General features: G+C 37.9%; 1 protein-coding gene and 1 pseudogene across 2 annotated transcripts in view; one reads left to right on the top strand and one right to left on the bottom strand.

Annotated features, from left to right (window-relative positions):
• Positions 1 to 19,220, top strand: part of LOC105304084 (zinc finger protein 585A-like) — a 36,050-nt gene extending 16,830 nt beyond the window's left edge. Inside the window, exons 4-6 of one of the 2 annotated variants that reach the window (XM_011378012.2) lie at positions 13,841 to 13,967; positions 14,242 to 14,334; positions 16,372 to 19,220. In XM_011378012.2, the coding sequence (XP_011376314.1) occupies positions 13,841 to 13,967; positions 14,242 to 14,334; positions 16,372 to 18,704 (2,553 nt within the window). In that variant the 3' untranslated portion in view covers positions 18,705 to 19,220. Of the gene's footprint in view, positions 1 to 13,840; positions 13,968 to 14,241; positions 14,339 to 16,371 lie in introns of both variants that reach the window. The other variant, XM_023522046.1, reaches the window with a different exon arrangement.
• Positions 19,221 to 23,539: 4,319 nt separating this feature from the next.
• On the bottom strand, positions 23,540 to 25,553 carry LOC105304097 (annotated as a pseudogene).
• Between the last annotated feature and the right edge of the window lie 4 nt (positions 25,554 to 25,557).

Genomic DNA, 25,557 nt, shown 5'->3' with positions numbered 1-25,557 from the left:
TTTTTAATTTTTTTAGGAACCTCTATACTGTTTTTCATAGTGGCTGCACCGATTTACACTCTCACCAACAGTGCAAATGAGTTTCCTTTTCTCTACATCCTTGCCAGCCCTTGTTGTTTCTTGTCTTTTTTATAATAGCCATCCTTGCCAGCCCTTGTTGTTTCTTGTCTTTTTTATAATAGCCAGGTGTATAGTAATATGTCATTGTGGTTTTGATTTGCACTTCCCTAATGGTTAGTGATATTGAGCACCTTTTCATATAGATGTTGGCTATCTATATGTCTTCTCTGGAAAACTGTCTACTCAGGTTCTCTGCCCATTTTTTTAATTGTACTATGTGTTTCCCCTTTTCTAATGTAATAAGCATTTAGTCCTATAAATTTCTCTTTCAGCATTGCTTTATCTGCATCCTACAGATTTTGATAAGTTATATTTTCACTTTCCTTCAGTTTTATGTATTTTCTAAATTTCATTGGAGAATTTCTCTTGACTTATAGGTTATTTAGAAGTGTATTGTCTAATTTCCAAATATTTCATAATTTCCCAGATAGCTTTTGTTATCATTTTCTAATATAATTTTTTTGGAGATTTTTTCCTGTTGTTTTTCTGTTACAGAGATTTAGTTTGATTCCATTATGGTCAAGGAACATACTTTGTATTATTTCATTTATTTTAAATTTGTTGAGGTTGTGTTACAAGCTAGGATATGATCTATCTTGGTCATTGTTCTTGTAGGTACTTGAATTTGTGTTCTGCAGTTGATTGGAGAGTCTATAAATATCTCTTAGATCCTGTTGTTTATTCTTCTATATCATTTATAATTTCTGTTGGTGTAAGAAATGTCCAAACCCGTAAGGAATTTTTATAAGAATTTATTTGAGCCAAAACTGATGACAGTTGCCAAGAAGCAAGATCTCAAGTGCTCTGGAGGATCACAGTTTTACAGTTTCTTTTATGCATTTGAAATTAAAGGGGGAAGTAAGGAAGATTATATGAAGATGGGAGAAAGCAAAATGGAACTCAAATTACAGGATTGTTAACAAGATTATGCCCTCTCTTGTTAACAATCATGTTTGTAAATTAACCTAGGCGCACAGACACAATGGACAGGAATTGCTCAAGACTAAAGTAAATCTTTAATGCCTTGCTTTATTGAAATACAGTAAATGAGTAGTTGCTCATATTTACATTGTACAATTCAATGAGTTTTTTTTTCAACTATAGTTGGCATGTGATAGTATATTAGTTTCAGTTGTACAGCATAGTGATTAGAGATCTATATAACTCACAGTGACCACCCCACTAAATCCCTGTTCTTACATATTTATTACAACATTGTTGACTATTTTCCTTATGCTACAGTTTATATCTCCCTGTCTATTTTCTAACTATCCATTTGTACTTCTTAATCCCTTTGCCTTTTTTCACCGTCCCCCCACCTCCCCTTCCCATCTAGTAGCTCTCAAAATAGTCTCTGTGTCTATGAGTTTGTTTCCGTTTTTGTTGTTGTTTATTTTTCTAAGTTTCCACATGTATGTGAAGTCATGTGATAATTGTCTTTCTCTGACCGACTTCATTCAGCACAATACCCTCTAGGTCCGTCAAGGCAATATCTTTTTCCATCCCCTTCCTTTTAGTCTATGTGTATCTTTTAATCTGAAGTAAGTCTCTTGTAGACAGCATATGTAGGGGTCTTGTTTTCTTATTCATTCAGCCACTCTATCTTTTGGTTGGAGCACTTAATTCTTTTCCATTTGAGGTACTCGTTGATATGAATGTAGTTATTACCATTTTTTCTTCATGTTTTTGATACATGTTTTTTTCTTCTTAAAGAAGTCTCTCCAACATTTCCTGTAATACTGGCTTGGTGTTGGTAAATTCCTTTAGCTTACTTTTGTCTGGGAAGCTCTTTATCTGTCCTTCAACTCTAAATGATAGCTTTGCTGGATAAAGTATTCTTCATTGTCAAAGATAAATCTCTTACTAAAAAAGTTAGGTGCCTGGGGCGTGACTACCCACCATGACCTGCCCAGTTAGGAATTTATGATCAGATCACCTTATGAGGTAACTTTCAGTAGAACACCTTTTTCATCCACATGTCCTTTCTACTACAGTAGTTTTCCTTTATCTGCGGGTTTGCTTTTGAGGTTTCAGGTATCCATGGTCAAACACAGTCCAAAAATATGAAATGGAAAATTCTGGAAATAAACAATTTGTAAGTTTTAAATTGTGTGTTATTCTGAGTAGTGTGATGAAATTTTGGTCCTGCTCTGTCTTACCTGGGATGTGAATCTCCCCTTTTTCCAGTGTATCCACATTGTATTCACTATCTGCCTGTTAGTCATTTAGTAGCTATCTTGGTTATCAGATGGACTATCACAGTATCATAGTGCTTGTATTCAAGTAACCCTTATTTTGCTTAACAATGGCCTGAAAGTGCAAGAGTAGTGAAGCTGGCAATTTGCATATGCCAAAGAGAAGATGAAGAGTGCTTCCTCTAGTAAAAAGGTATGTATATATAGGAAAAAACATAGTGTATATTAGGGTTTGGTACTATATGTGGTTTCAGGCATACACTAGGAGTCTTGGAATGTATCCCCTGCAGATAAGGGGGGACTGCTATATTGCCAGAAATTGTTGAGTGTGGAGTATTTAAGTCTCTATAATCCTTTTTAAAAATGTTTACAATTCCAGGTGGAAATAACTATTCCTTCAGTTATGCATTTCCAGATTAGTTTTTTTATGTGGAGGATCATATTTTTTAAAAAACATTTTATTATGAATAAATATAAATACATAAAAGTAAGGAGACTAGTATAAAGACCTCTAGTATCTATTGTACCTATCATCCAGCTTCAGTAGTTACCAACATTCTGCCATTTTTATTTCATCTAAAACTGTTACTGAAACCGGAGGACAACCAAGTCCCGGCCTCATGCTGCCTGTGCCACTCAGCCTATAGGCGGACACAGGAGTTGGAATATTTAGAATAAGTGTTTATTGTCAGGGCACTGGTGATCTGAGAAGGCAGTAGGTTAACACTTTCACAACTACCTTCTTTTCTCAGTCCGGCTTGGGGTATTTAAGGGAAAATCTGGGCATTATTTTAGGGTATGCATGAGGGTTCTGGGGGGTCTGTTGTGCTTCATGGAGTTGTTCCTCTGGCAGGCTGGCCCTCCAGTGGCATTAGTTACCCAGAAACAAAGATGGGAGTAGTCTAGAAAGAATGCTAGACCAAGATTGTGATCAGTAAGCATAAAGGCATTAATCATAAGTTTCAGGGCAACTTTCTATAGCAGGGGACATTCTAAGCTGCTGGAGACAATCCGTCGTTAAGCCACAGGGCAAGAAAAAGTGAAGCCGGACATGCTCTGAGACTTCTACTATGAGGGTCCAAACCGGGCCCTTCAGTTCCCCACTGTCAAAAGGTAGAGTCCATGTCTATGAGACTAGCTTAAGGTGAAATTGGTTGCTGTGAAGTTGAAGAAAGGTATAGGCTCCAGGTATCCATGGGCCCCTTGGCAGCCAGCCAGCAACAGAACTACAGGTGAGGGCACACTGAATGCAGCAATAAGATACAGTCCCTATAATTATAGACAAAAGGAAAATAAATGCTTCTCTTAAACCAGTATGGCAGGGGAGCCAGAAGGTGAGTTAGGATAGAGTAAGGCCCCAAAACCCTTCTCTCTGTTTGACATTGGATATAATATTATGAATTTGTTTGACTTTCCCCTCGATCTGTTGAGGGTTATCGGTAAAGTTAAAGCAGAAAAGTCCTTTGAATTCCTTACATCTGTGGTTGTTCCTTAGCAACAAATAATCTGTAGCAGCCTTATTCTCAAGGACAGCCTCTCTGCCTTGTCCTAGTTCTTCCCCGTTGGCATGAATGGCCTGAGAGGTGGTGTTCAGGGCTTTTGCCACAGAGCAGGCCATTCTCCTGATTACTACATTTAGGGCAACAGTCATGGCCAGCAACACAGAGACAAAGCTACATATTCAGCCAGACTAAACAGGTATAGCTCACTGTTGCATTCGGGACCTAAAGTAAGTTTTCTGTGATGTCGGTCCAGGTGAGGTCTCTGGCATAAATACAGTTAGTCTTCCTGGGGAGCAAGGTACTTCAGAGCTATTGGTTGGCACATAAGAATAGATAGTTTTCCCATGAGAAACTTCCCTGCATACTCTGCCAGGGTTACTGCTGAAACCTTAAGAGAAAACACAGCCCTGTCCTTCCTGGTGACAATAGGACCCCAATTATAGATGTCAGAATATGAAATAAGCTTGTCAATAAATTGGAAAATGGTGTGATGCCTAATAGTCTCCAGTGGGGTACAAACCCCAATTAAACAGGAAGTGAAAGTCTGTTCTGCATAGTCCCTCCTGAAAGACAAAAGTCAGAGTCATTAAGTACATGTTTGGCTAAATAAACCTAGACATTTTCATCTCTTTGGAACGATATCGGGCCTTCCGAGAAACGTCCTAAGAGGATTGCTGCAAGAATAAGTATTTCAGATCCTCTAATGCGTTGATTTCCATGTTGTAGAATCTTTTATTCTCAAGTTCTGCCTTCTTTACTCTGGTGTGAATCTATGGCCGGATACCTTCCAGTTTGACAGCTGAATTGGTGGTTAGAAGTACTGTCCAAAGCCCGGTCCACTGTTTGTTCATCTGGTCGATGAGTCCTTGGTGTTTCCAAGTTTTAAGCAGGACTTTGTCCCATGTCTTGAAAGGATTGTAAAGTCCTGCTGATAGGGTCTGTTCCCTGTGAAGGACAAATTTTTTGGTTTCTAGCACTTGGGTAAGTTCCCTAAGATAATTCCTAACTTGCAAATCTTAACTAAACTTTGATGGGGCTGTGTCCCTCAAGGCCTGGAGGTACACTCTCAGAAGGGAGAGCAGGCTGCCAAGAGAGGTCAGCTTCGTAGTCTCCTGCTTCAGGCTCTTTTATTCTGCTTGCAAGAATAAAAAACCCCCTGTCACCATAGCCCTTCCCCTACAAGCCTTGATTGACAGTTAGGTTTCTTATATAACCTTATAGTGCATGTGTAAACCCATAATGCATTTGGATTGCCCACAAGGGGTGTCAAAACTGCAATATAAATTTATTATAATAACATATAATGAAGCAGAGGTGAATTCTAGGTCACACAAGCCGTCCTTCTATACATGCCTATGTTGAGGAATTTTTCATCATTGCGTTGCTATTGTGTCAGATTCAACGGTTAAGTCAAGGCTATTGTTTTAAGGCTATTTTTCATTTTGGCTGCTCTGGGGAGGGCTCCTGGTGTAACTCTTACCTCAAAACCATTCTTTTTCCCAGCTGCTGGATCATTTTTAAGTAAATCCCAAGCACTGTATCTTTTTTGTAAATACTCCGATATGTATCTTTAAAGGATAAGAATTCTTTTTCTTCCTTTTTGTTGAACATAACCAGTAAGCCATTATCACACCTAAAATAACAGTAATTCCTAGCTGTCGTCTAATACTCAGTTATTGTTTGAATTTCTCCAGATATGCCACAAATATCTTTTTAATGTTGGTTTGTTTTAATTTAGGGCAAACAAGGTCTGCAAGTTACATTTGTTTATTATGACTTTTTGAAGCAAGAGAAAATAACCAAATTTAATACATATATATGTATGGGAATCCCACATACATGAGTCAGAGACTGCACAGGCATGAGAGGTTCAGAGATAGAAAGAGAACGTGGATATATGAGACATTCTGAGCTAGAGATGAGGTAACGTGTTTTGCTTCAAATGGTCATTGCAGGATGATAAGAAGAGCAGATGCTTTATTAAGTAGAAGTTTGTCCTATGCTGTAGGCAGGTCATAAGAAGTTATCTATGATCATCTCTTATTATGGGCAAGACTTCTAATCCAAGTTCTTCTAGGTAGTTAAGGGAGGGGCAGAAGTTTCTCTTGAGCCCTTGGCTAAAGTTGCCTATATATAGCTCAAAACAATCTGCATACCATAGAGACACATTTTGGGGTGACTCGTTCAGAACCTCCACAGTTCCCTTCTCTGAGACTTTCTTGGAAGTTTTACTTTCCATAAGTTGCATTGCTAAATTATTCTATAGCTCATTAAACCAGTCTCAGCCTTAAGAAAAGTTCGGTTTAGTTAAACAGTTGTGTCTTGTTTTAGGAGGCAGTGATGCTGGTGGTCTCGCAAAGTTAAGCCTATGGTGCTGTCAGGTATTTAATAGGAGGCATCTCTATGGAAACAGAAACAAAAGTTAATGATTGGAGAAGACTATAATCCCAGTCTCTGAGTTCCGAAGGCAGGCAGGCAGATTTCTAGATGTCTGTTTTGAATCATCTTCAGATGGGGTGAAGGCAGGCAGTTATAGTCTGGTAAAGTCTCCTGGTCTGCAGTTTGAATGTCTCTGGTGATCTTTCTGCAGCAGGCATGGAACTTGTCCATAGATGAGCTGTGGTGGTGGTCTCTCTGAAGTCTATATCAAGTTGTCCTACTTTAGATTACGTGGCCTTGGGGAAAAGGTGGTTTTAGTTCTCAATGTTTACAAGTCAATGGATGCGAAAATGAAAATGTTAGTTTGGAAGGTTACAGCCAACTATTTAAGAAAACTAGAAAAATTAAGGATCCAGTCAAGTTTATAGGTAGAAAATTAAAAAAAAAAAAACACTCAAAAGACTCTAATATCTACAAATGATATTATAGTTTCTATTGAAACAATTTTTCTCAGTAAAATCACCTCCATTTTTACCAAAGATAGCCAAATAAGACTAATTTATTTGCAAAATAAGCCTAGTTTTAATAAACTTGGCCGATTATTTGTATAAGTCCAGCAAGAATACTAATTAACCACATAGGCTCTTTTAAATTTGCTTTGCTGGAAGTTTTCATAAAGAATCTTCACATAGAACTTAAAAAGGCCTCTCAAGACCAGAAAAGCCAAGATAAGGACTTAACCATCAGAGGATGGTGAGTTCCTCTCTTCTCAAGGTCCCCAGTGTATCTTGAGGTTCTTTGTTTGCATCTCCCAGTAAGCAACCTTTGTTCCTTACCTGAAAATACTGCTATGAACCATGTAAGCAAAGTACCAGGCTGTTTTCCCAAGGGGCTTTCATTGGCTTTCATAGTCCATCTTAATTCCTTTAAGCTGTCTGGTCATAGTTGAGTCTATAAATGTCTCAGACGTGACATTTTAGTTAAAGCCTTGGTGATAAAACCAGTTTCCAATTGTGTCCTGTTTTAAGAACAGATTCCTATTGAAATTATGCAAATAACCATATTTGAAACTAATACTCATTGTGAGTTTACAGATTCTAGAAGGATCAAGGAGAAAAAAAATGATCCGATACTGCCTGAAAAGGTATAAATTACCAAATTGCTAAGTCACAGATGGTTTAAGAGAAACAAGTTTCCTTATATCTGGAAAACAAAGGATTGAAAACATCAGCAAATTAAATGAAAAAGTCATAAAAATTGTAACCATTTTCATCAGTTTATTCAGTCCTGTGTACTAAAACTTGTTCTGCTTAGATCCAGTTTTTCCATTAGTTCTCTCGACCTGGACTTATAATTGAGGGTGATAGGGTTACTTTGCAAGGCTGTCCAGCAAGGCTCTTATGATCTGCGCAGTGAAGCTGGTGCCTCAATCACTAGAGGTTTTGGAAGGTATACCCCATGTGGGAAACACATTTTCTAACACTTTCTTTGCCATTTTAAGGACATCACCATGGGTCAGGGGAAAGCTTTAGTTCATTCAGAAAACGAGAACATATTGTTCATTCATATAGTTCATTCACAAAAACGAGAACATATTGATAACCCCAAATTAGTGGCAGTTGAATGAAGTCCAACTTAAATGTACTATGGTGGGTGAAGACATGCAAAAACTGAAAAGATGCCAGGGAGCTGTGAAGAACCAAGCAGCCATCTTGGGTTTCCCACAGCCCTGACTATTCATTTAATTTAGTCATTAGTTATCCATTTAATTTCTCTGATTCAGGAACAGACTGTTGCCATGTTACAAGAACATACCAAGATGGCAAAAGTTGAGCCACGACCGGTCATTTTGCAAAAACAAAATGGACTTCACATTTGCCACAGCCTGATACTGAGGTTCAGTCTTTTTAGTGTGTGCCTCAGTTTTAATGAAAGACATCTTATGTCAGGACATCTTAAGTTTCCAGAAATTTCACATATATTTTTGGAACTTTTATATATAGATACAGCGTAAAATAGGCTCAATGTTGACGTTGCTCTGCATGTAATTACAATACACCAAAATAAGCCTAATTAGTTTAAAATATTTCTCTTTTGTAAGGAGAGAAAACATATCGTTTGAAGGGCCCTTTTGGAACACTTCTAAATTATTTCCAGGTCAAAACTATAATTTAAATTTTAGGAAGTTTTGTCAAAATATATCAAGAGGTTTGGACATTTACCTAAATAGGACCATAAGTCATTATAAAGCCATACTTAATTATCCATTTAACCAAAGTGACAATAGAAGATTTCAAACATAAATACAGGAGTTTACATAATTGTTGGCAAAACTCAGTTCTTACTACTGAGATTCAGTTTTCTTAAGTATTCAAGGACTTGATTAAGATAACAAACTCAAAATTATTTTGATTAAACACAGAATCTGCTTTTTAGGCAGAAAACTTTTTCACAGTATCAGCAGACCAATGGTCCCTTAGCAGAGAGAAGAAACTGATTTTGCCTCAGCTTACTTTTGATATTTAAATTCACTTCCTTGATTAAATTTATTTCAGTCTTATTCATTTTGACCACACATCAAATTTCCTTTCGCAAGAATCCTTTTCCATAAATGTTCTACAACTTTCTGTGTCCCTTTTAGTACACTTATTTTCTCATCCATCCAGGAATAATCAAGACAATAGTGCTTCACTTCCCTTAACAAAAACACATCTCTATATTTATGCTTTTTTTTTTTTAAGCTAAAACATTCTGTTTTCTTCATATACATAGTTGTTTCCCTATTAAGTTCCATAGCTTTAGTTACACATATTAGAATTCTTAACCTTAATTTCTGGTGAAATTTAAGTAGTAAGCAATTTTGAACTGTTTGTTATACCAGTATTCTTTTAGTTTGATATATTTAGGAACACATATCATAATTTCTAGAAATATATATATATTTCCCGATTGCACAAAAAATTTTTTAATGTGACATAAGACATGTTTACTAATAGAACCAAATATCTTTATTTCCTTTTTATTATAGAAAAAGTAGATAAACTTATGTTCAGTAAATAATGTTTCATTATTTTATCTTACTTGGAAAAGATGTAGATATTTAATGAATATCCATCATTTAATTTAACTAAAAAAAAACATTTTTAAGTCCACACACAATTATTGCTAAAGAGTTAACGTAAAAGAAAATTTTTATCTTACATTTATTTAATTTACTTGTTTCTAACAATTAAGTTTAGATTACTTATAAAATTTTTATCATATTGAATTTTTTATATTTTTTTTCAATTATAGCTGACATACAACATTATGTCAGTTTCAGGTGTACACCACAGTCATTGGACGGTTACAGAACTTGGCCCCAAAAGGGTGACTTGCACAGATTGGTCCATGGTACGTGGAGAGAGAGAGAGCTGAGAAAACAGGGCAGACAAGATGAGGGGCTGCTTCAAGCCACAGAAGGGCAAGGGCTGTCTCTCTTACCTTTTTTGTATCTGAGTCATGGCACCAAAGACGTTACCAGCCTAGTTTGACTGTGTTGTATGAGCCTGAGCCTGAGTCCTTGTCTTCTTCATTGAAAGAATATAACAAAGAGACAGAATGCAAGCTAGAGAAAAAGATTTATTATGCAGGATTACAGGCAAGGGAAGGGTGCCCGGGTGAACTCGGGAATGAGCTGTGCCCCTACAGGATCTTGGATTTTCAGATTTGGGTTGGAGTTCCAGGTTCTTCTTGAAGATGTCCTCTTGACACTCTGAAGACCGCCTCTTGATGCACCCTCCTTATTTGGGTTTTCCATTTGTCACCATCTTGTTACCCATAAATACCTAAGCGAAACCCGTGGTGGGGGTGGTGTAAAAACTGCAATGCTAATGATATTATAATAAGCTTATAATGAGCAAGAGGCTACTCCAGGTTACTAGAGACTGCTCTTTGCACATGTGCTGCCTGGGGATTTTCCTTATCACTCAGAAGGGGAAAGTCGTGTTAGTTGTCCTTGGTCTAGGCTAATCACATAACAGCGTGGTTTTGGGATATAAGTCAGATCTCACAGCTGGACATCAGAACTACTCTGGATCCTATCTAACTCCTGTCCTGCTTCCAGTCTTTTAAATTTCTCCTCACTGAGGTAGATAGAGCAGACTTGTTTGGAGCCTTTTAATCTTCAAAGTCCAGCACAGGATCAACTTAGCCCATTCAGCCTTGTTAGTGCTGTACTAAAACCTTTGTTTTAACCCAGTTTGTTACATTTAGCTCAGTTTTTTTTTCTAATTGGCACATTCCTCATAATAACCGTTGTAATTTTAGATTTTAATTTCCCTGAATGATGGCAGTAGTTTTGTAGAACCTGAGCCATAAATGGAGTTTAGCCCACATTTCTGTCTGGCTGTATTTTGGAGCTTCCAACTGGACAGCTACCAAGTCGAATTCTTAGGACATAAATTTTTTAGGTTGTTCTTAAGTAAGATTTTGCCACTCTTTTTCTTTCATTTATCTCCTTAAGTGCAGGACAGTTGTACTTCAAATGTCCTGATCCTTTTTTTTTTTTCTAAACAGTATTTGTAAATGTCTGAAGGCAGATAGGAAAGGGTCTGACTAGACTTTGATTTTTTTTCCTAATTTCTGTCCTTTTTATCTCATTAAGAAAATCTTAATGACTAGCTATTATAACAATACGAGAGCTCTGTAAGAAATTATTTTTTCCAATTTAGAAGTTTTTCCAATTAAAAGGATCCATCTCCTGGCTTTGACAGTAGGCTCTATAGTGACTCACACTAATTTTGTGAATGCAAGTGGCATCCCCAAAGGAGAGTGCAAAAGGATACAACTCTCACAAGAAAGCTTACTCCCAGAGTTAACCTAAGAAAGATAAGGAGCCCTGTCTTTAAGTAGCTGCTCCAAAACAGGGAATCACATGCCCCCATTGAACAGAATAAGATTTAAGATTCCTTACGCTTGGATTTGCAGCCTATTTGGCTGCCCCCCAGATGCATATGCATCATCTAGTTGGCAGACATAATCGTCTCTGGGAGGAACAGGATACACACAGAAAACTCATTTGCGAGCTTGTCATGGCTGGATAAAGAGCAAGGTGCACCTTGGCAAGTACACCCTCTAGGTGTTAGAGGCCAGAGAAAATATTCACTAGTCACAAGGCTAAGCTGTCAGAACACATAACAAGATGAAAGTAGAGAAATGAGACAGAAAAAAACCCATAAGTATGGTATACAAAGTACCCAGGAATTGCCACCCAAGAAACTAGTTTCATAAATATTTTCTCCTGCCAGCCTAAATTTAGAAGAGGGAAAAAGCTTCTCACCACTTTCTCTTCCACTGGACCCTACAGACAGAGATCTGGGGGTATGCTGACATGGTAAGAACCTTTACCTTCTGCTGGCCTGTGTCAGATGCCCCAGGATCGCCTCATTTGCAGCATCCTCATCGGAAAGTACGGGGTTCCAACCAGTGAGTTTTTCCTGCTCACAGAGCCAGCTGTGAGGGAGGAACAAATTTTACCCTCAAGGTTCTTCTGGCTGTTCTAATAATCAAATAGGAGACAGATTAGCAAGAGAAAATAACCAAATTTAATACATACATATGTATGGGAACCCCAAATACTTGAGAGTCAGAGACCTCACATGCACAAGAGGTTCTAGTATGACTCTTAAGTCTCTTTGAATAAATAAATGATTCCCCTTCATATTTTTTCTGTTGTAATTTATTTTTTGAAGAAATAGGTCATTTGGTGCCTTTTAGATTTAGCTGATGTTCTGGTCTTGATGTTCACTGTGTTCCTCTCTCCTTCACATTGCCTGTTAATGGTTAGATCTGGAGGCTTGATAAAATTCAGGTTGGATTTTTTTTTTTTCCTTTGGTAAGAATACTTAATGGATTGTGTAATGAAATTAATTCCTATATCATGTCAGGAGGCATATAATATCCAGTTATCTCTCTTTTTGTAATGTTAAAATTGATCAGTGGATGCAGATATTATTAGCTGATCTATCCATTGTGTACTTATATTCAGCCTTTCACCTGAAACAATTGATCAGCCATTAATGATTATTGTCTAAATCCATTATTAGGAGTTGCAAAATTATGATATTCTAATTCTATCTTTTTCGTTTATTATCTAGAATCATTTTATAAGGAACTTTTCTTCATTATTTGGTTATCAAGTAATACAAATCATATAGAAGCAAGTTTAATATGATTTGATTACCTTAATTACCTTTACTTATAGTAAACAAATCTATACTTGTTCTTTGATCAGACTGCTTTTTCCATAACCACCTTCTTGACATATCATGCAGACTTCTCTCCATTTACATAGAGCTACCTATTTGCTGTTCTTCACTCATCATGTATTTTCCTCTCTCTACACCTTTGCTTTTTTTTTCCCCTAGAAAATGACCTCCTTTACTCTCCATTCTGTGTTACACTTCTCAACTTCCAACTTAAATTCCTCAATTAATATGAACTTACTCCCCCATGTATAATGTACAGTTGACCCTTGAACAACAAAGGTTTGACTGTGCAGATTCATTTATACACAGATTTTTTTTTTCATTAAATGCTGTAAATGTATTTTCTCTTCCTTATGATTCACTTAACATTTTTTCTCTAACTTATTTTACTGTGAGAGCACAATATATAATATATATAACACACAAAATGTGTGTTTATCACCTTTTATGTTATCAGTAAGGCTTCCGGTCAATGGTAGCCTATTGATATTTAAGTTTTGGGGAGACAGAAATTATACATGGATTTTCCGGTGGATCAGCACCCCCATGTTGTTCAACTGTACTTTTTCCTTTTTGGGCCTTGGTTTTGTTTTTAACACTTCAAGTCATCTTTTTCTCTTCTTCTGAAACTTAGGTCTTGTTTATTTTCCAAATCTTTTAAGTTGTTTGAAGATTAGGAACATAAATAATTCATTTTCATGTTCTCAGGGCTGGCATAATGGCTGGTTTTGAATTGCTTAGAAACTATCACAAGTTCATCTAGTTTCTAGAAGACAAAAGCCTATTCAGTTTTGAAAAATAAGTAATTGATGATAGTATAGAACAAATAGCAGAAATTCTTTATTGGATTTCTTTCTTTCACAGAATGTTTGTAAAACTATATATTCTTTATGCATCCTATATGAAACCGTTTTTAAAGAGTTCCTGGTTTATACAGGTATATGTATTTGTCAAAACTTCAAATGGTACACTGAGGATTTGCGCATTTCTTTATATGTAAATCTTATCTAATAAAAAGTAAACAAATATACTCTAATTAATGATTTATATTCTGAACTATGTAGGAGGAAGTGTACTGATCTAGTTTATTTTGAAATGCACAAAACAGGTGAATTGATAAATGGATAAAAGGATGGGTTAATATGTGATAAAATGAGCAGAGTAAAACATTAGTGATAGATCCTAAGTGGTGAATATACAGGTTTTCACTATATAATTCTTTAAAATTTTCTGTATGTTTGTAAATCTTCATAATAAAATATTAGGGAAATGGGGGAGGGGCGAAGTTTTAAAAAGAGGAAGTCAATTAACAAAACCCAAGTTCCATATTCCTAAATATAGTCTCTCTATCCCCCAAAGCTAACTGTTCGCATTGAAAAGGAATGTGCCTTTGCAGGGATCAGTGTCCTTCAGAGATGTGGCTGTAGATTTCAGCAGAGAGGAGTGGCAGCATCTAGACCTTGCTCAGAAAAACCTGTACCGGGATGTGATGCTGGAGACCTGCAGCCATCTGCTCTCAGTTGGTAAGCACAAACACCTGGGTATCTGAGGAAAGGCCCCACTGAGAGTATTTCCATTCTCAGTTGCTAAATACTGTGAGACATCTGAACTATGTGATGGTTTTATTTTTGATTTGTTCAGGATTCTTCATCCACTTTAGGCTCTTAATATTACTCTATTCACAGAGATGTATGGTTACTTTCCTGAAGAACGAAACATTTTTCGACAAGATTTTTTTTGTTTAGACTCTGAAACCCAATTAGCTGGACACAGCCCTTTATCATTTCTCATGAACAGGGTATCAAGTTCCTGAACCAGAGGTTTTCATGTTGGAGCAAGGAAAGGAGCCATGGGCATTGCAGGATGAGAGCCCACATCAGAGCTCTTCAGGTGAGTGTGACCCTGATAGGAGACAGGAGTAAAGCTTAGTTGTCTTGAGAAAGATTGGTGTCCTTGAAATGCTATTAAGATGACTCTTCTGGAAAGTTCTACATTTTTTGTATTGCTTGAGAGCCCTTGGAATTGGCACTCAAGTACCTAAATTCCTTCTACATAAATGTAGAAATTTTTATTTGTCTTATATCTTGACTTTTTAGATTTTGACTCATGTACCAATCTGCCTAATTAAAGATTTTCTTTTTTTCTTGGTTATGCTCCCTTTCTCTAACATTTTTTTTCTTTCTACCATCCCCATTGTCTAAGGTTATTTCTTTAAGCATTCAGGTGCTAATGGATCTGGTTTCTTTCTCTCTTTTTTTTTTTTAAGTCAAAGTTATGGGAGTGGCATTGGTTAATAAAATTATATAGGTTTTAGGTTTTAACTGTACAATTTAGTAATGTGTCATATATATTGCATTGTGTGTTCACCACCCAAAATCAAATCTCCTCCTGTCACCCATATATTTGATCCTCTTTACCCTTATCTACCACCTCTCCTCCCCTCTTTCTCTCTGGTAACCACTCAACTATTGTCTGTGTCTATGAGTTTTTGTTTGTCTTGCTCTTTAGTTGCTTTCAGTTTTATATTCCACATATGAGCAAAATCATATGGTTGTTGACTTTTTCCATCTGATTTTTTTCACTTAGCATGATACTCTCAAGATCTATCCATATCCCAAATGGCAGTTTTTCATCTCTTCTTATGGCTGAGTAATATTCCATTGTATATATGTACCACATCTTCTTTATCCAGTCATCTATTGAAGGATACTTCAATTGTTTCCATGTCCTGGCCACTGTGAATAATGCTGTAATGAACATCAGGGTGCATATATCTATTCAGAACGGTGTTTTCAAATTTTGGGGACTGCTAGTTCACATAGTAATTCTATTCTTAATTTTTTGAGGAACTTCCGATCTGTTTTCCATAGTGGCTGTACCAATTTGCAGTCCCACCAGCAGTGTATGAGGGTTCCTTTTCCCCTACATCCTCTCTAACACTTATTATTACTTGTATTGTTGGTAATAGTCATTCTAACAGAAATGAGGTGGTATCTCATTTCTTTCAAAATTACTATATATCACACACTCCCACTCCTGTTAGTCCTCTTTCATTTTTTTCTTTCTCTCTTTCATTGCTTTCTTTTCACTGTGAGGTGCCTCAGAACTTTATCTCCAACCAGGCTCTCTTCCTATTCTCTAAATAGGCACTGACATGGGATTTTTCACTTCTCCATTTCCCGAATCTTTTATCTAAGTGATGACTTAGGGTTCACTGTCACTTACCTTTAGAATTACCTTTCTGACATTTCGATGTTGCTTGATTGACTTCATACTGACTGGGGTGTCTCTGCCTATTTGGGTGATTTTTGTAATTTTTTAATTCCGTACTTCACGTGACATGGTTTGAGTTTAGTCATGGTCCTCATTCAGGACACACGATCATCATCAGTCTGGGTAAGGATTCTCTATTTATTTTTCAGTTTCTTTTCTCCGCACTCATCTCATTTCTCATCATAGGCAATTATTTTATATGATGGAAATATATTTTGATTCATGCATATTCTTTTAAAATTTAAAGTAAATTTTGGTAAAATTGAGGTATGTATTATTAGTTTATATAAATGTTGGCATGCTATCTTATTCTTTGCCTTAGTTTTCCCACTTCTGTACATGTTGGAGTGCTTTTCTAACATTTATTTCCTCTAACTGCTGCATTGTATCCCAGAATGTTTCCTTTTATCGCTATCACCAGCCTCCTCACGCAGTGAGTCACCCTTACCCTTTTCTCTGTGTTCAACCTGGATGAGCTATATGACCCTCCCTCTTGTTCCAGCTAGCTGCTATTTTAGCTGTCATCATCTCTTTATTCTCCTTTGAGAAGGATAGTTTGGGTTTCAAACCTCCTAGCAGGGAATTTCTGAAAAAGCTTTCTGCACTGGGAGGGGAGGTGATACGTAAGTGATGTTATGTTATGTTTCATTCTAGAAAAATTGTGGCAGATTGATGACCAGATCGAAAGCTATCTGCAAAGAGGAAACAAATCTTTAAGAGACGATGCTTTCATCAAGGAAATATTGACTACAAAGAGGGATTGTGAATATAAGGACATTAGAAAAATAATTCATGTGAGCCAAAACATTTCTTTCCCCAAAAGACTCCATCAATGTGACTCATTTGGAAATGCTTTGAAGCATAATTTAGACTTATACAGTCATAATAGGAAAAATGTGTCAAAGAACATTAATAAGATTACTGAACATGGCAAAATTTATTCCTACACTGACCATGAGTATACTGTAACAGGAGAGAAATTATGGGACCATAATCAATGTGGGAAAATTATCAGCTATAAACAGGCACCCTCTCAACATCAGAAAATTCATACAGTAGAGAAATCTCACAAATGTACTGAATTTGGAAAGATTTTTACCCAGAAGTCACAATTCAAGGTACATTTGAAAGTTCATACAGGAGAAAAACTCTATGTGTGTATTGATTGTGGGAAGGCTTTTGTACAAAAGCCAGAATTCATTATACATCAGAGAACCCACACCCGAGAAAAGCCCTATAAGTGTAGTGAATGTGGAAAAGCCTTTTTCCAAGTATCGTCTCTCTTCAGGCATCAGAGGATTCATACAGGAGAAAAGCTCTACGAATGCCATGAATGTGGGAAAGGCTTCTCTTATAACTCAGATCTCCGTATACATCAGAAAATTCATACTGGAGAGAGACTCCATGAATGCAGTGATTGTGGCAAAGCATTCACACAGAAGTCCACACTCAAGATGCATCAAAAAATTCATACAGGCGAGAGATCCTATATATGTGTTGAATGTGGACAGGCCTTCATCCAGAAGACACACTTGATTGCGCACCGAAGAATTCATTCTGGAGAAAAACCATATGACTGTAACAACTGTGGGAAGTCTTTCATTTCCAAGTCACAACTCCAGGTGCACACAAGAATTCACATAAGAATGAAACCTTTTCTATGTACTGAATATGGGAAAGTCTTTAATAATAGTTCCAACCTCATTACAAATAAGAAAGTTCAAATTAGAGAGAAATCTTCCATATGTACTGAATGTGGTAAGGCCTTTACCTACAGGTCAGAGTTGATTATACATCAGCGAATTCATACTGGAGAAAAACCTTATGAATGCAGTGATTGTGGAAAAGCCTTCACTCAGAAGTCAGCACTCACAGTGCATCAGAGGATTCACACAGGAGAAAAATCATATATATGCATCAAATGTGGGCTAGCCTTCATTCAGAAGGCACACTTGATTGCGCATCAGATAATTCATACAGGAGAAAAACCTTATAAATGTCACTGTGGGAAATCATTTACTTCCAAGTCACAACTCCATGTGCATAAACGAATTCACACCGGAGAAAAACCCTATATGTGCACTAAGTGTGGGAAAGCATTCACCAACAGGTCAAATCTCATTACACATCAGAAAACTCATACAGGAGAGAAATCTTATGTATGTTCTAAGTGTGAAAAGGCCTTCACACAAAGGTCTGATTTGATAACACATCAGAGAATTCATACTGGAGAGAAACCTTATGAATGCAATACCTGTGGAAAAGCCTTCACCCAGAAGTCACACCTCAATATACACCAGAAAATTCACACTGGAGAGAGACAGTATGAATGCCATGAGTGTGGGAAAGCCTTCAACCAGAAATCAATACTAATTGTGCATCAGAAAATTCATACAGGAGAAAAACCCTATGTATGTACTGAGTGTGGAAGAGCCTTCATCCGGAAGTCAAACTTCATTACTCATCAGAGGATTCATACTGGGGAGAAACCTTATGAATGCAGTGATTGTGGGAAATCCTTTACCTCCAAATCTCAGCTCCTGGTGCATCAGCCAATTCACACAGGAGAAAAACCGTATGTGTGTGCTGTGTGTGGGAAAGCCTTTAGTGGCAGGTCAAATCTCAGTAAACACCAGAAAACTCATACTGGAGAAAAGCCCTATATCTGTTCTGAATGTGGGAAGACCTTCAGACAGAAGTCAGAGTTGATTATACATCATAGAATTCATACTGGAGAGAAACCTTATGAATGCAGTGACTGTGGCAAATCTTTTACTAAGAAATCACAGCTCCAAGTGCATCAGCGAATTCACACAGGAGAGAAACCTTATGTGTGTTCTGAGTGCGGTAAGGCTTTTACTGATAGGTCGAATTTGAATAAACACCAGACAACACACACTGGAGACAAACCCTATAAGTGTGTAGTCTGTGGGAAAGGCTTCGTTCAGAAATCAGTGCTCAGCATGCATCAGAGTATTCACACGTGAGAGAACTGTGTGAGAAAACCTCAGTGAGATTAGGTCTGATTGTACATTATTGAGTTCATGCAGTAGAAATCTATGCTCATTATCTTAAGTAGAAATGCTCCATTAGAGTGGCACATTACTGTACAGAAGAGGACCTCTGAGAGGGCCCTGGGGGGTCACCAGCCTTATTAAACCTTGGGGCATTCATACCAAGAAGGAACTTTTTCAGTTTGATACATTAGAAGAAGCCTTCTCATGAAAAATATGAACACTGTTATCAAATTCTGCATAGCAAGGATTATGTTAAATTATATTAATGATAATCCTTTTTACTATGGAATAGGTAAAGTGCCAAGGAGTTAAATGGTAGTGACAAACCCTAAGTTTTGTGAGATGTTTGTTGCAAAACACGTTGTCTAACAGACTTATGGGTGTTTTTCATCCCTCTGTTGAATCTAAGATGGTTGTGCATACCCAATCCCCCACTGAGTATTTCTATCAAGAAAAAGATACCACAATAAAAAAATACTTTATATATATAGACACAAATCTCAGCATGTATGTTGATTCCCTATTATACTTTAGCATCATGACTAGTAACCACTCCCCTTCTGAGCCACTAGTAGAGTGTCTTCGACCTTCATGAGTCCCCAGCACATTGTCTTCTGACCCCATAATTGAGTTGTGACTGCCATTATCTCCCAGACATTATTTACTGACCCTTATTTAGCTCTCAGTATAGTGTGTGAATTCCCACTGCTCTCAAGAAAGCTTCTGAGGTAAAAATTTTGTTTCCTCAGTCAGCTCTTTACCCCAGTCCCCTTTTTGCTATCACAGTTCTTTTAGCTCATTCACCTTCCTTAATATCTTTTCATAATACTAATAACAAGTCAATAATGTATTGAAACAAATCCCAACATACCTTCACTGTGTTCTCTATGTCTATCTTCATGCCTTGTGCTCCACAAAGATCTTTCCCCCATGTGCCTCAAACATCAATTTAGTTCCTGCCTCAGGGCCTTAGCATTTGCAGTGTCCTCTTCAAAGAGCATAGTTCCTTATATCTGTATCTTTCTTCCAATGGCACCTCTTCGCAGAGGCCTTCCCTGCCTGCCTGGTTTAAAATTCCAACCCCCCATCCTTTCTTCGTTCTCTTTCTCTGTAGCACTTATTGCCATGTTGCTCTTTATATTTCCCTTATTTGTCTATGGCTCCCACACTAGAATGTTTTTCCCTGTTTTGTTCACCACCGTGAGCCTAGACCCATGCCAGATATACAATAGGCATTCCATTTGTGCACATTGTAGAGTGTTGACCCTATTTATCTCATGACTTCTTGCTATACTGTAGCATAAGAAATGCTCCAATGGAGAGAACCAAGTCGATAAAATACATCAGGCTTTTTCTCCTCCAGTCTTTACCTGGCCTGTGCCTCCTTCCTGGTCCTAAAGCTGAAACCTCATTGTAAACCCTTTGGCCTGATGCCAACCTATTTAAAGAAGAGAGAATCAAGACACAGGAAATTCCATATAGATACTTGGTATTTGAAGATTCCCTGCCATGATTCTGAAATACAGTTAGCTCCAAAGTGATTGCAAAAGAGCCCACTAACTACCCCAGCATGCCCTGTCTCACCCCACCTCAACAGGGCCTTGCCCACCCCAGAGCCTGACCTACAGACCTGCTCATTGTGCTTTGACAGATATGTCCAAATGGAGGGGCTGAGTGCAGATAGGTGCAGACTTCCCCCAAAAGTTAGGTGTCTGACAGAAGTCTGGGGCAACAGTGGTCTCACAGATGCAGGCATAAGATCTGATTGAGAACTTGGTGGGTCACATCGGAACCAGCAGAATGGTTCCTGCCTCACAGGACTTCATCTCTCCCCTTCCTCTAATCTTATTCCCAACTATCCCTGTCTGGATTTGGGTCCAAGGTGGTGCCTGATGTGCCCGCATTTCACCAGCAAGTCACGCTGCCACCAGGACAAAGACGGAAGTGGCGGTGGTGGTGGCAGAGACCCAGAGGTCTGGGAACTCTGGACCTAAGAAGAGAAAGATGGGAGCCTCTCTGCCCATCTCCTTCTCCCCTCCATTGTCTTCTTACTTTCCAGAGTCCAGTGTTTTGGAGTTGAAGGCTGAGATCCAGAGATCCAGGTGGGACTAGCACAGGTGGGATTTGCCAACCATAGGTTCCTTATTCTCTAGATGCCCTGCCTAGACTAGTGTGGCATACTTATTGAGGAAGGTCTTTCTCAGAAACATGATAGGAGACTGTTTTGTCTAGGAAGAAATGAGGCCTTGGTGGATCTAGCTGGTGAAGAGATGTTAATCTCTTCCCCAGACGAGTTGGTAAACAGGCCCTGGTTTGAGCCAGTTGGTTCTAGCAAGGAGTGACCCAGACTTTGTTGAGTGAGGCAGTTAGCTGTGATTGGGGGTGTGGTTTGGGGTGAGAGGCAGGGCTTTCTGGAGAGAAGACATGACTCCAACACTAGGAAGAACGAAGTGTCTTTGGAGGTTGGCCCACCCCTGTTGTCTTTGGGACAAGGCATTTTTTGTGTGTGGAGCACCTGGAGGTGAAGTGCTGGAGTCTGGACTCTGATAGCAGCTGTGTCAAGTCCCATTTAAGGTATATTCCATGAGTGGACACCTGGGTCAGTGACCGAAATTCTCCCTGTCAGATAATTGTTGCCTGTACAGTGGTGATGAACATGAGAAGGCTCTAGCCATTCTTTAATAACCAGCAAGAAGAACCCTTAGAGGAGTCATAATGAGGAATATCATCAAAAACCACAAGAGGAAATGTGCTGTGTGCCAACCTAAGCTTGAGGGGCTTATAGACGTGGTAAAAAGAAAACCAGAGAGACAGAGCATTTTCCAAGCAGCAACCTTTGTTCCCTAAGACACAAACCTCTGGAATGACTTCCTGGTAAAAAGAGTGAGAATCAGAGGAGGAAGTTCTGGTAGGCCAAGACAGACAGCCTAACTGGACGTGGACCAGTGGTGAATTTGCCATAAAGTCTACAATGGAGTCAGTCGTACTGTCCCAAATTTGTTTTTCTCTTCTTGATCATGGCACTATGGTGAGATGAGCATTTAGCATTAATGAATCAGGAAGGTTGGTGTCTGGGGAGTGAGAGGTGGAAATTAAAGTTAAGAGCATCTTCTTTGACCTCTTTGGGCACTTTTCCCCAAAGTCAGATGGGTTCCTGGTAAATCGTTCCTGTGTTCTTGTGTTTTGGATGGTGCCGCTCAGGATAGAGAGGGGCTTCCTACAAGTGCTGGTCCAAAAGCCCTGGCCAAGACAGGCAAACTTTAAGGAAAACCCAGGAACAAAGAGATGGAGAGAAGAAAGAAGTCACGTTCTGTCACATTGCCAAACACAGCAGCACAACCACAAAGAATATCGACTGCAGTAGGCCCAGGATCAGCAGGCAAGCCATGTCTCTCCATCTGCATGAGCAGCTCCTCTAACTCAGGCTTTGGCTCTTTAGGTACTGAAGTTCTTGAGGGAGCAAAGCAAGCCAGAATACAAGAAGTCCCATCTCAAGATCACAGGCAGACCCATTTAGGGACAGTCTCAGGCCCACTGTCAAGGCCAAGCTCAGGATTGCTAGGCTCCTGAGCTTGCTTGGTCAGCCTAGCCAAGCCCAAGCTTCCCCCACTCTTGAGTACCTCAACCTTCCTACCGCCCTTCCTCCCTCTTCCTTCCCTTCCCTTTCTTCCCTTTCCTCTCTCCTATCCATCCTTCTATCCATTTTTTGGATGGACCCTCTGGAAGACACAGGCCATGGGCCACCACTAGGGCACTGGCTACAGTCCGGGCTTGTACCTGCTCTCCACTAGACAGTGCTACTGTTCCCCCGTTTGTTGACACACCATTGCTTCACAACCATAGTGTTCTCTGTGGAGCCAGCTTCCTTTCCCTGCAACACTCCTACCCCAGGCATGCACAGTTGGAGTACTAGCTTCAAATACTGAAAGCTGGGGGTTTTAAAATTTTTTTTTAAATTTTCAATTATAGTTCACATACAATATTATATTAGTTTCAGGTGTACAACATAGCAATTAGACATTTATATAACTTATGAAGTGATCACCCCGATAAATCTAGTACCCATCTGACGTCATGTGTAATTATTACAATATTATTTGCACTTAATTTTTTTACTTTTTCTTTTAGCCCCCAACCTCCCTCCCATCTAGAAACCATTAGTTTGTTCTCTGTGTCTATCAGTTTGTATCTGTTTTGTTTGTCCATTTATTTTGTTTTTTTGTTTTTTTAGATTCCATATATAAGTGAAATCATATGGTACTTTCTCTGTCTGACTTATTTCACTGGGCATAATACCCTCTAGGTCCATCCATGTTGTCACAAATTGTCAGATTTCATTTTAATTTATGACACAGTAATATTCCACTGTTTGTATGTACCACCTCTTCTTTATCCATTTAAGTTGCTTCCATATCTTTGTATTGTATATGAAATTCCTTTGTCTTGTTGTAGCCTTTGTTTTAAAGTCTACTTTATCGATATAAGTATTGCTACCTCAGCTTTATTTTCATTTCCACTTACATGAAATATCTTTTCCATCTCTTTACTTTCAGTCTGGGCGTGTCTTTCAATCTGAAGTGGGTCTTTTATAGAAAGCATACGTATGGGTCTTGTTTTCTTATTCATTCAGCTACCCTATGTCTTTTGATTGGAGCAGTTTATCTATTTACATTTAAAGTAATTATTTATAGGTGTGTAGTTATTGCCATTTTATTATTCATGTATTTTTTTTGGAATTTTGTGCACTTTAACAAATTCAGGCCACAGAACATTTGTAACTTGAATCTGTTCTACATACAATATGCATATATCCCAGAGGAAATGTGAAGTAAATGCTTGATAGAAAATGTTTTTCTGTGGCTTCTTTATAAAATTCTGTTATCTTCTTCTTTTTACATTAGGATTGTATCTAAAGAGATTATCAGCAAGAGACTCTTCTTTTACATGTTGATTTTGCATCTCCATATCCTGCCTTAACCACTCTTTTAATTCTGTATTCTTTTGAGCATGATGAGCTATTACATCTGATTTTCCAATGACCTGTGAAACTTTTCCTATTCTAGGATACGTGACCTTTCTGAATTTCTTGAAATTCTTGAGTTGACCATAATCATCATTAATACTGAATGCATTTCTGAAGGCAGAATTACTAACCACTAGTGATCTAAATTCAGTCAGTAACACTTTCCTTGGAAGTGTCTCACCATCATCCTGAAGTGTGCCATTGTTAGATGGTTCTTCTTTAATTGACCATAGTAATTCTTTATTGACCTAACATTTCTTCCCAATTTTATTTTCTTGAGATATTTTGTTACTTTCTGATATTCTTTCATCATTAGAAGAGCTGTTTGTCTCTATATTTGATCTTGGCTTTTTTTTTTTTATTATTATTATTGACATCTTCCTCTTGTTTTTGAACTTTTGCTTCAATCTCTGACTCTGGTTTTGTGTTTTGACACTTCATTTTCTATGGCTAAATCATCAATTTCCCCTTTTCCTGATCTTAGTTTTTCTATAGAAAGAGATTTATTGGCAGAATTTTTCACAGTGGATTTTGAATCTATATCTGTAAATAAGTTTTTCCCCCACAGGCTCATTCTGAGATAGATGCTGTTCCTTATTTTCCCACATTGAGGGTGTAGCAAATTGTGTTTTGTTCTAAGAAAAAACAAGACACTTCCATTCTTGCTGATTTAGGTGAAATTTCTTGATTTTCTTCATTCTTTTTCTCTTTTCTGGTGGATGGCTGAAAGTGGTTTCTGATAGAGTTGGTCTGTGGCTGTTGGGAAACTCAATCTCTACTTCAGTTTATACCTGGGAACTTAGCTGATGAAAACTGACAGTTTGGGATTTTCATTCTAACCAGAGTATTTGATACAGTATTATTTTTAGAAAATTGGGGCGGGGGGAAGGGAGGGGGGCAGTCCTTCATAGTGAATATTTCTTATAAGGCATTTTGAATTTTTGTTCCAATCTGGAGATTTTGATTTCTTTTGGCTTTTCACTCAAATCTATTCATGTGTCTGCTTACTCTGTATCAGCTATATATGTTGTAGTGTTCACTAGGGTAGTTGGCATTAGTTTTTCTTTGACAAGCCTTGGGAAAGGCTTAGCCCTGGAGTTTCTGTCTTGAATCCTGTACTGGGCTAGGCTTGAGTACCACAGTAATTCTCTGTAGTCATGAAAATAACCATCAGTTCAATTTCTCCAAGAATAGGTCTAAGACTCTGCCTTTGGAGCATATTCATGATTGAATGAGTCAGTTTTTTCTGAGAGTCAACAACACAAGTTCCAGGAGCTGAAAAGAAACTGTTTTCTTATTCATTTTATTCTGTTATCAACCTAGCATCTCCTCCAAAAACAACTGCTGAACTTAATTTTTTATTTCATTTGGCATTCAGAAATACAAATATTTCCCCTTTGAACATCTGTTTTGTTTCTTGTCATCCTGACAGATCAATGTTTTTACTTCCAACAGGTGATTCATCAACAGGTGGGTAAAAACTTTCAATTTGAAAAATCTGTTTCTTGGACTAAACTGCTTTAAGAAATTCAGTAAAATATTCTGGCTTTACATCGGACACCCACAAATTAGTGCACAGATTGATTGTTCAAAAAGGAGACAAATCTCCTAGTGTCTTTCTTAATTTAGCTTTGGATATAACCAAATCTGATGAAGATGCAAAACGTTAATGATAACTTTAACTGATAGCATGACAAGGTGAATGCATTCTTCTGTCCAGTTGTTTACAGTAAGTCTTTCAATTGCAATATAGCTTGATTTAAAGAGGTTTTTCCAGAGACATCTAAACAAGAAGAGCAT

Source organism: Pteropus vampyrus, unplaced genomic scaffold (genome assembly GCF_000151845.1).
Source record: "Pteropus vampyrus isolate Shadow unplaced genomic scaffold, Pvam_2.0 Scaffold328, whole genome shotgun sequence".
Lineage (NCBI taxonomy): Eukaryota > Metazoa > Chordata > Mammalia > Chiroptera > Pteropodidae > Pteropus > Pteropus vampyrus.
This window is presented reverse-complemented; position numbering and strand designations above follow the sequence as displayed.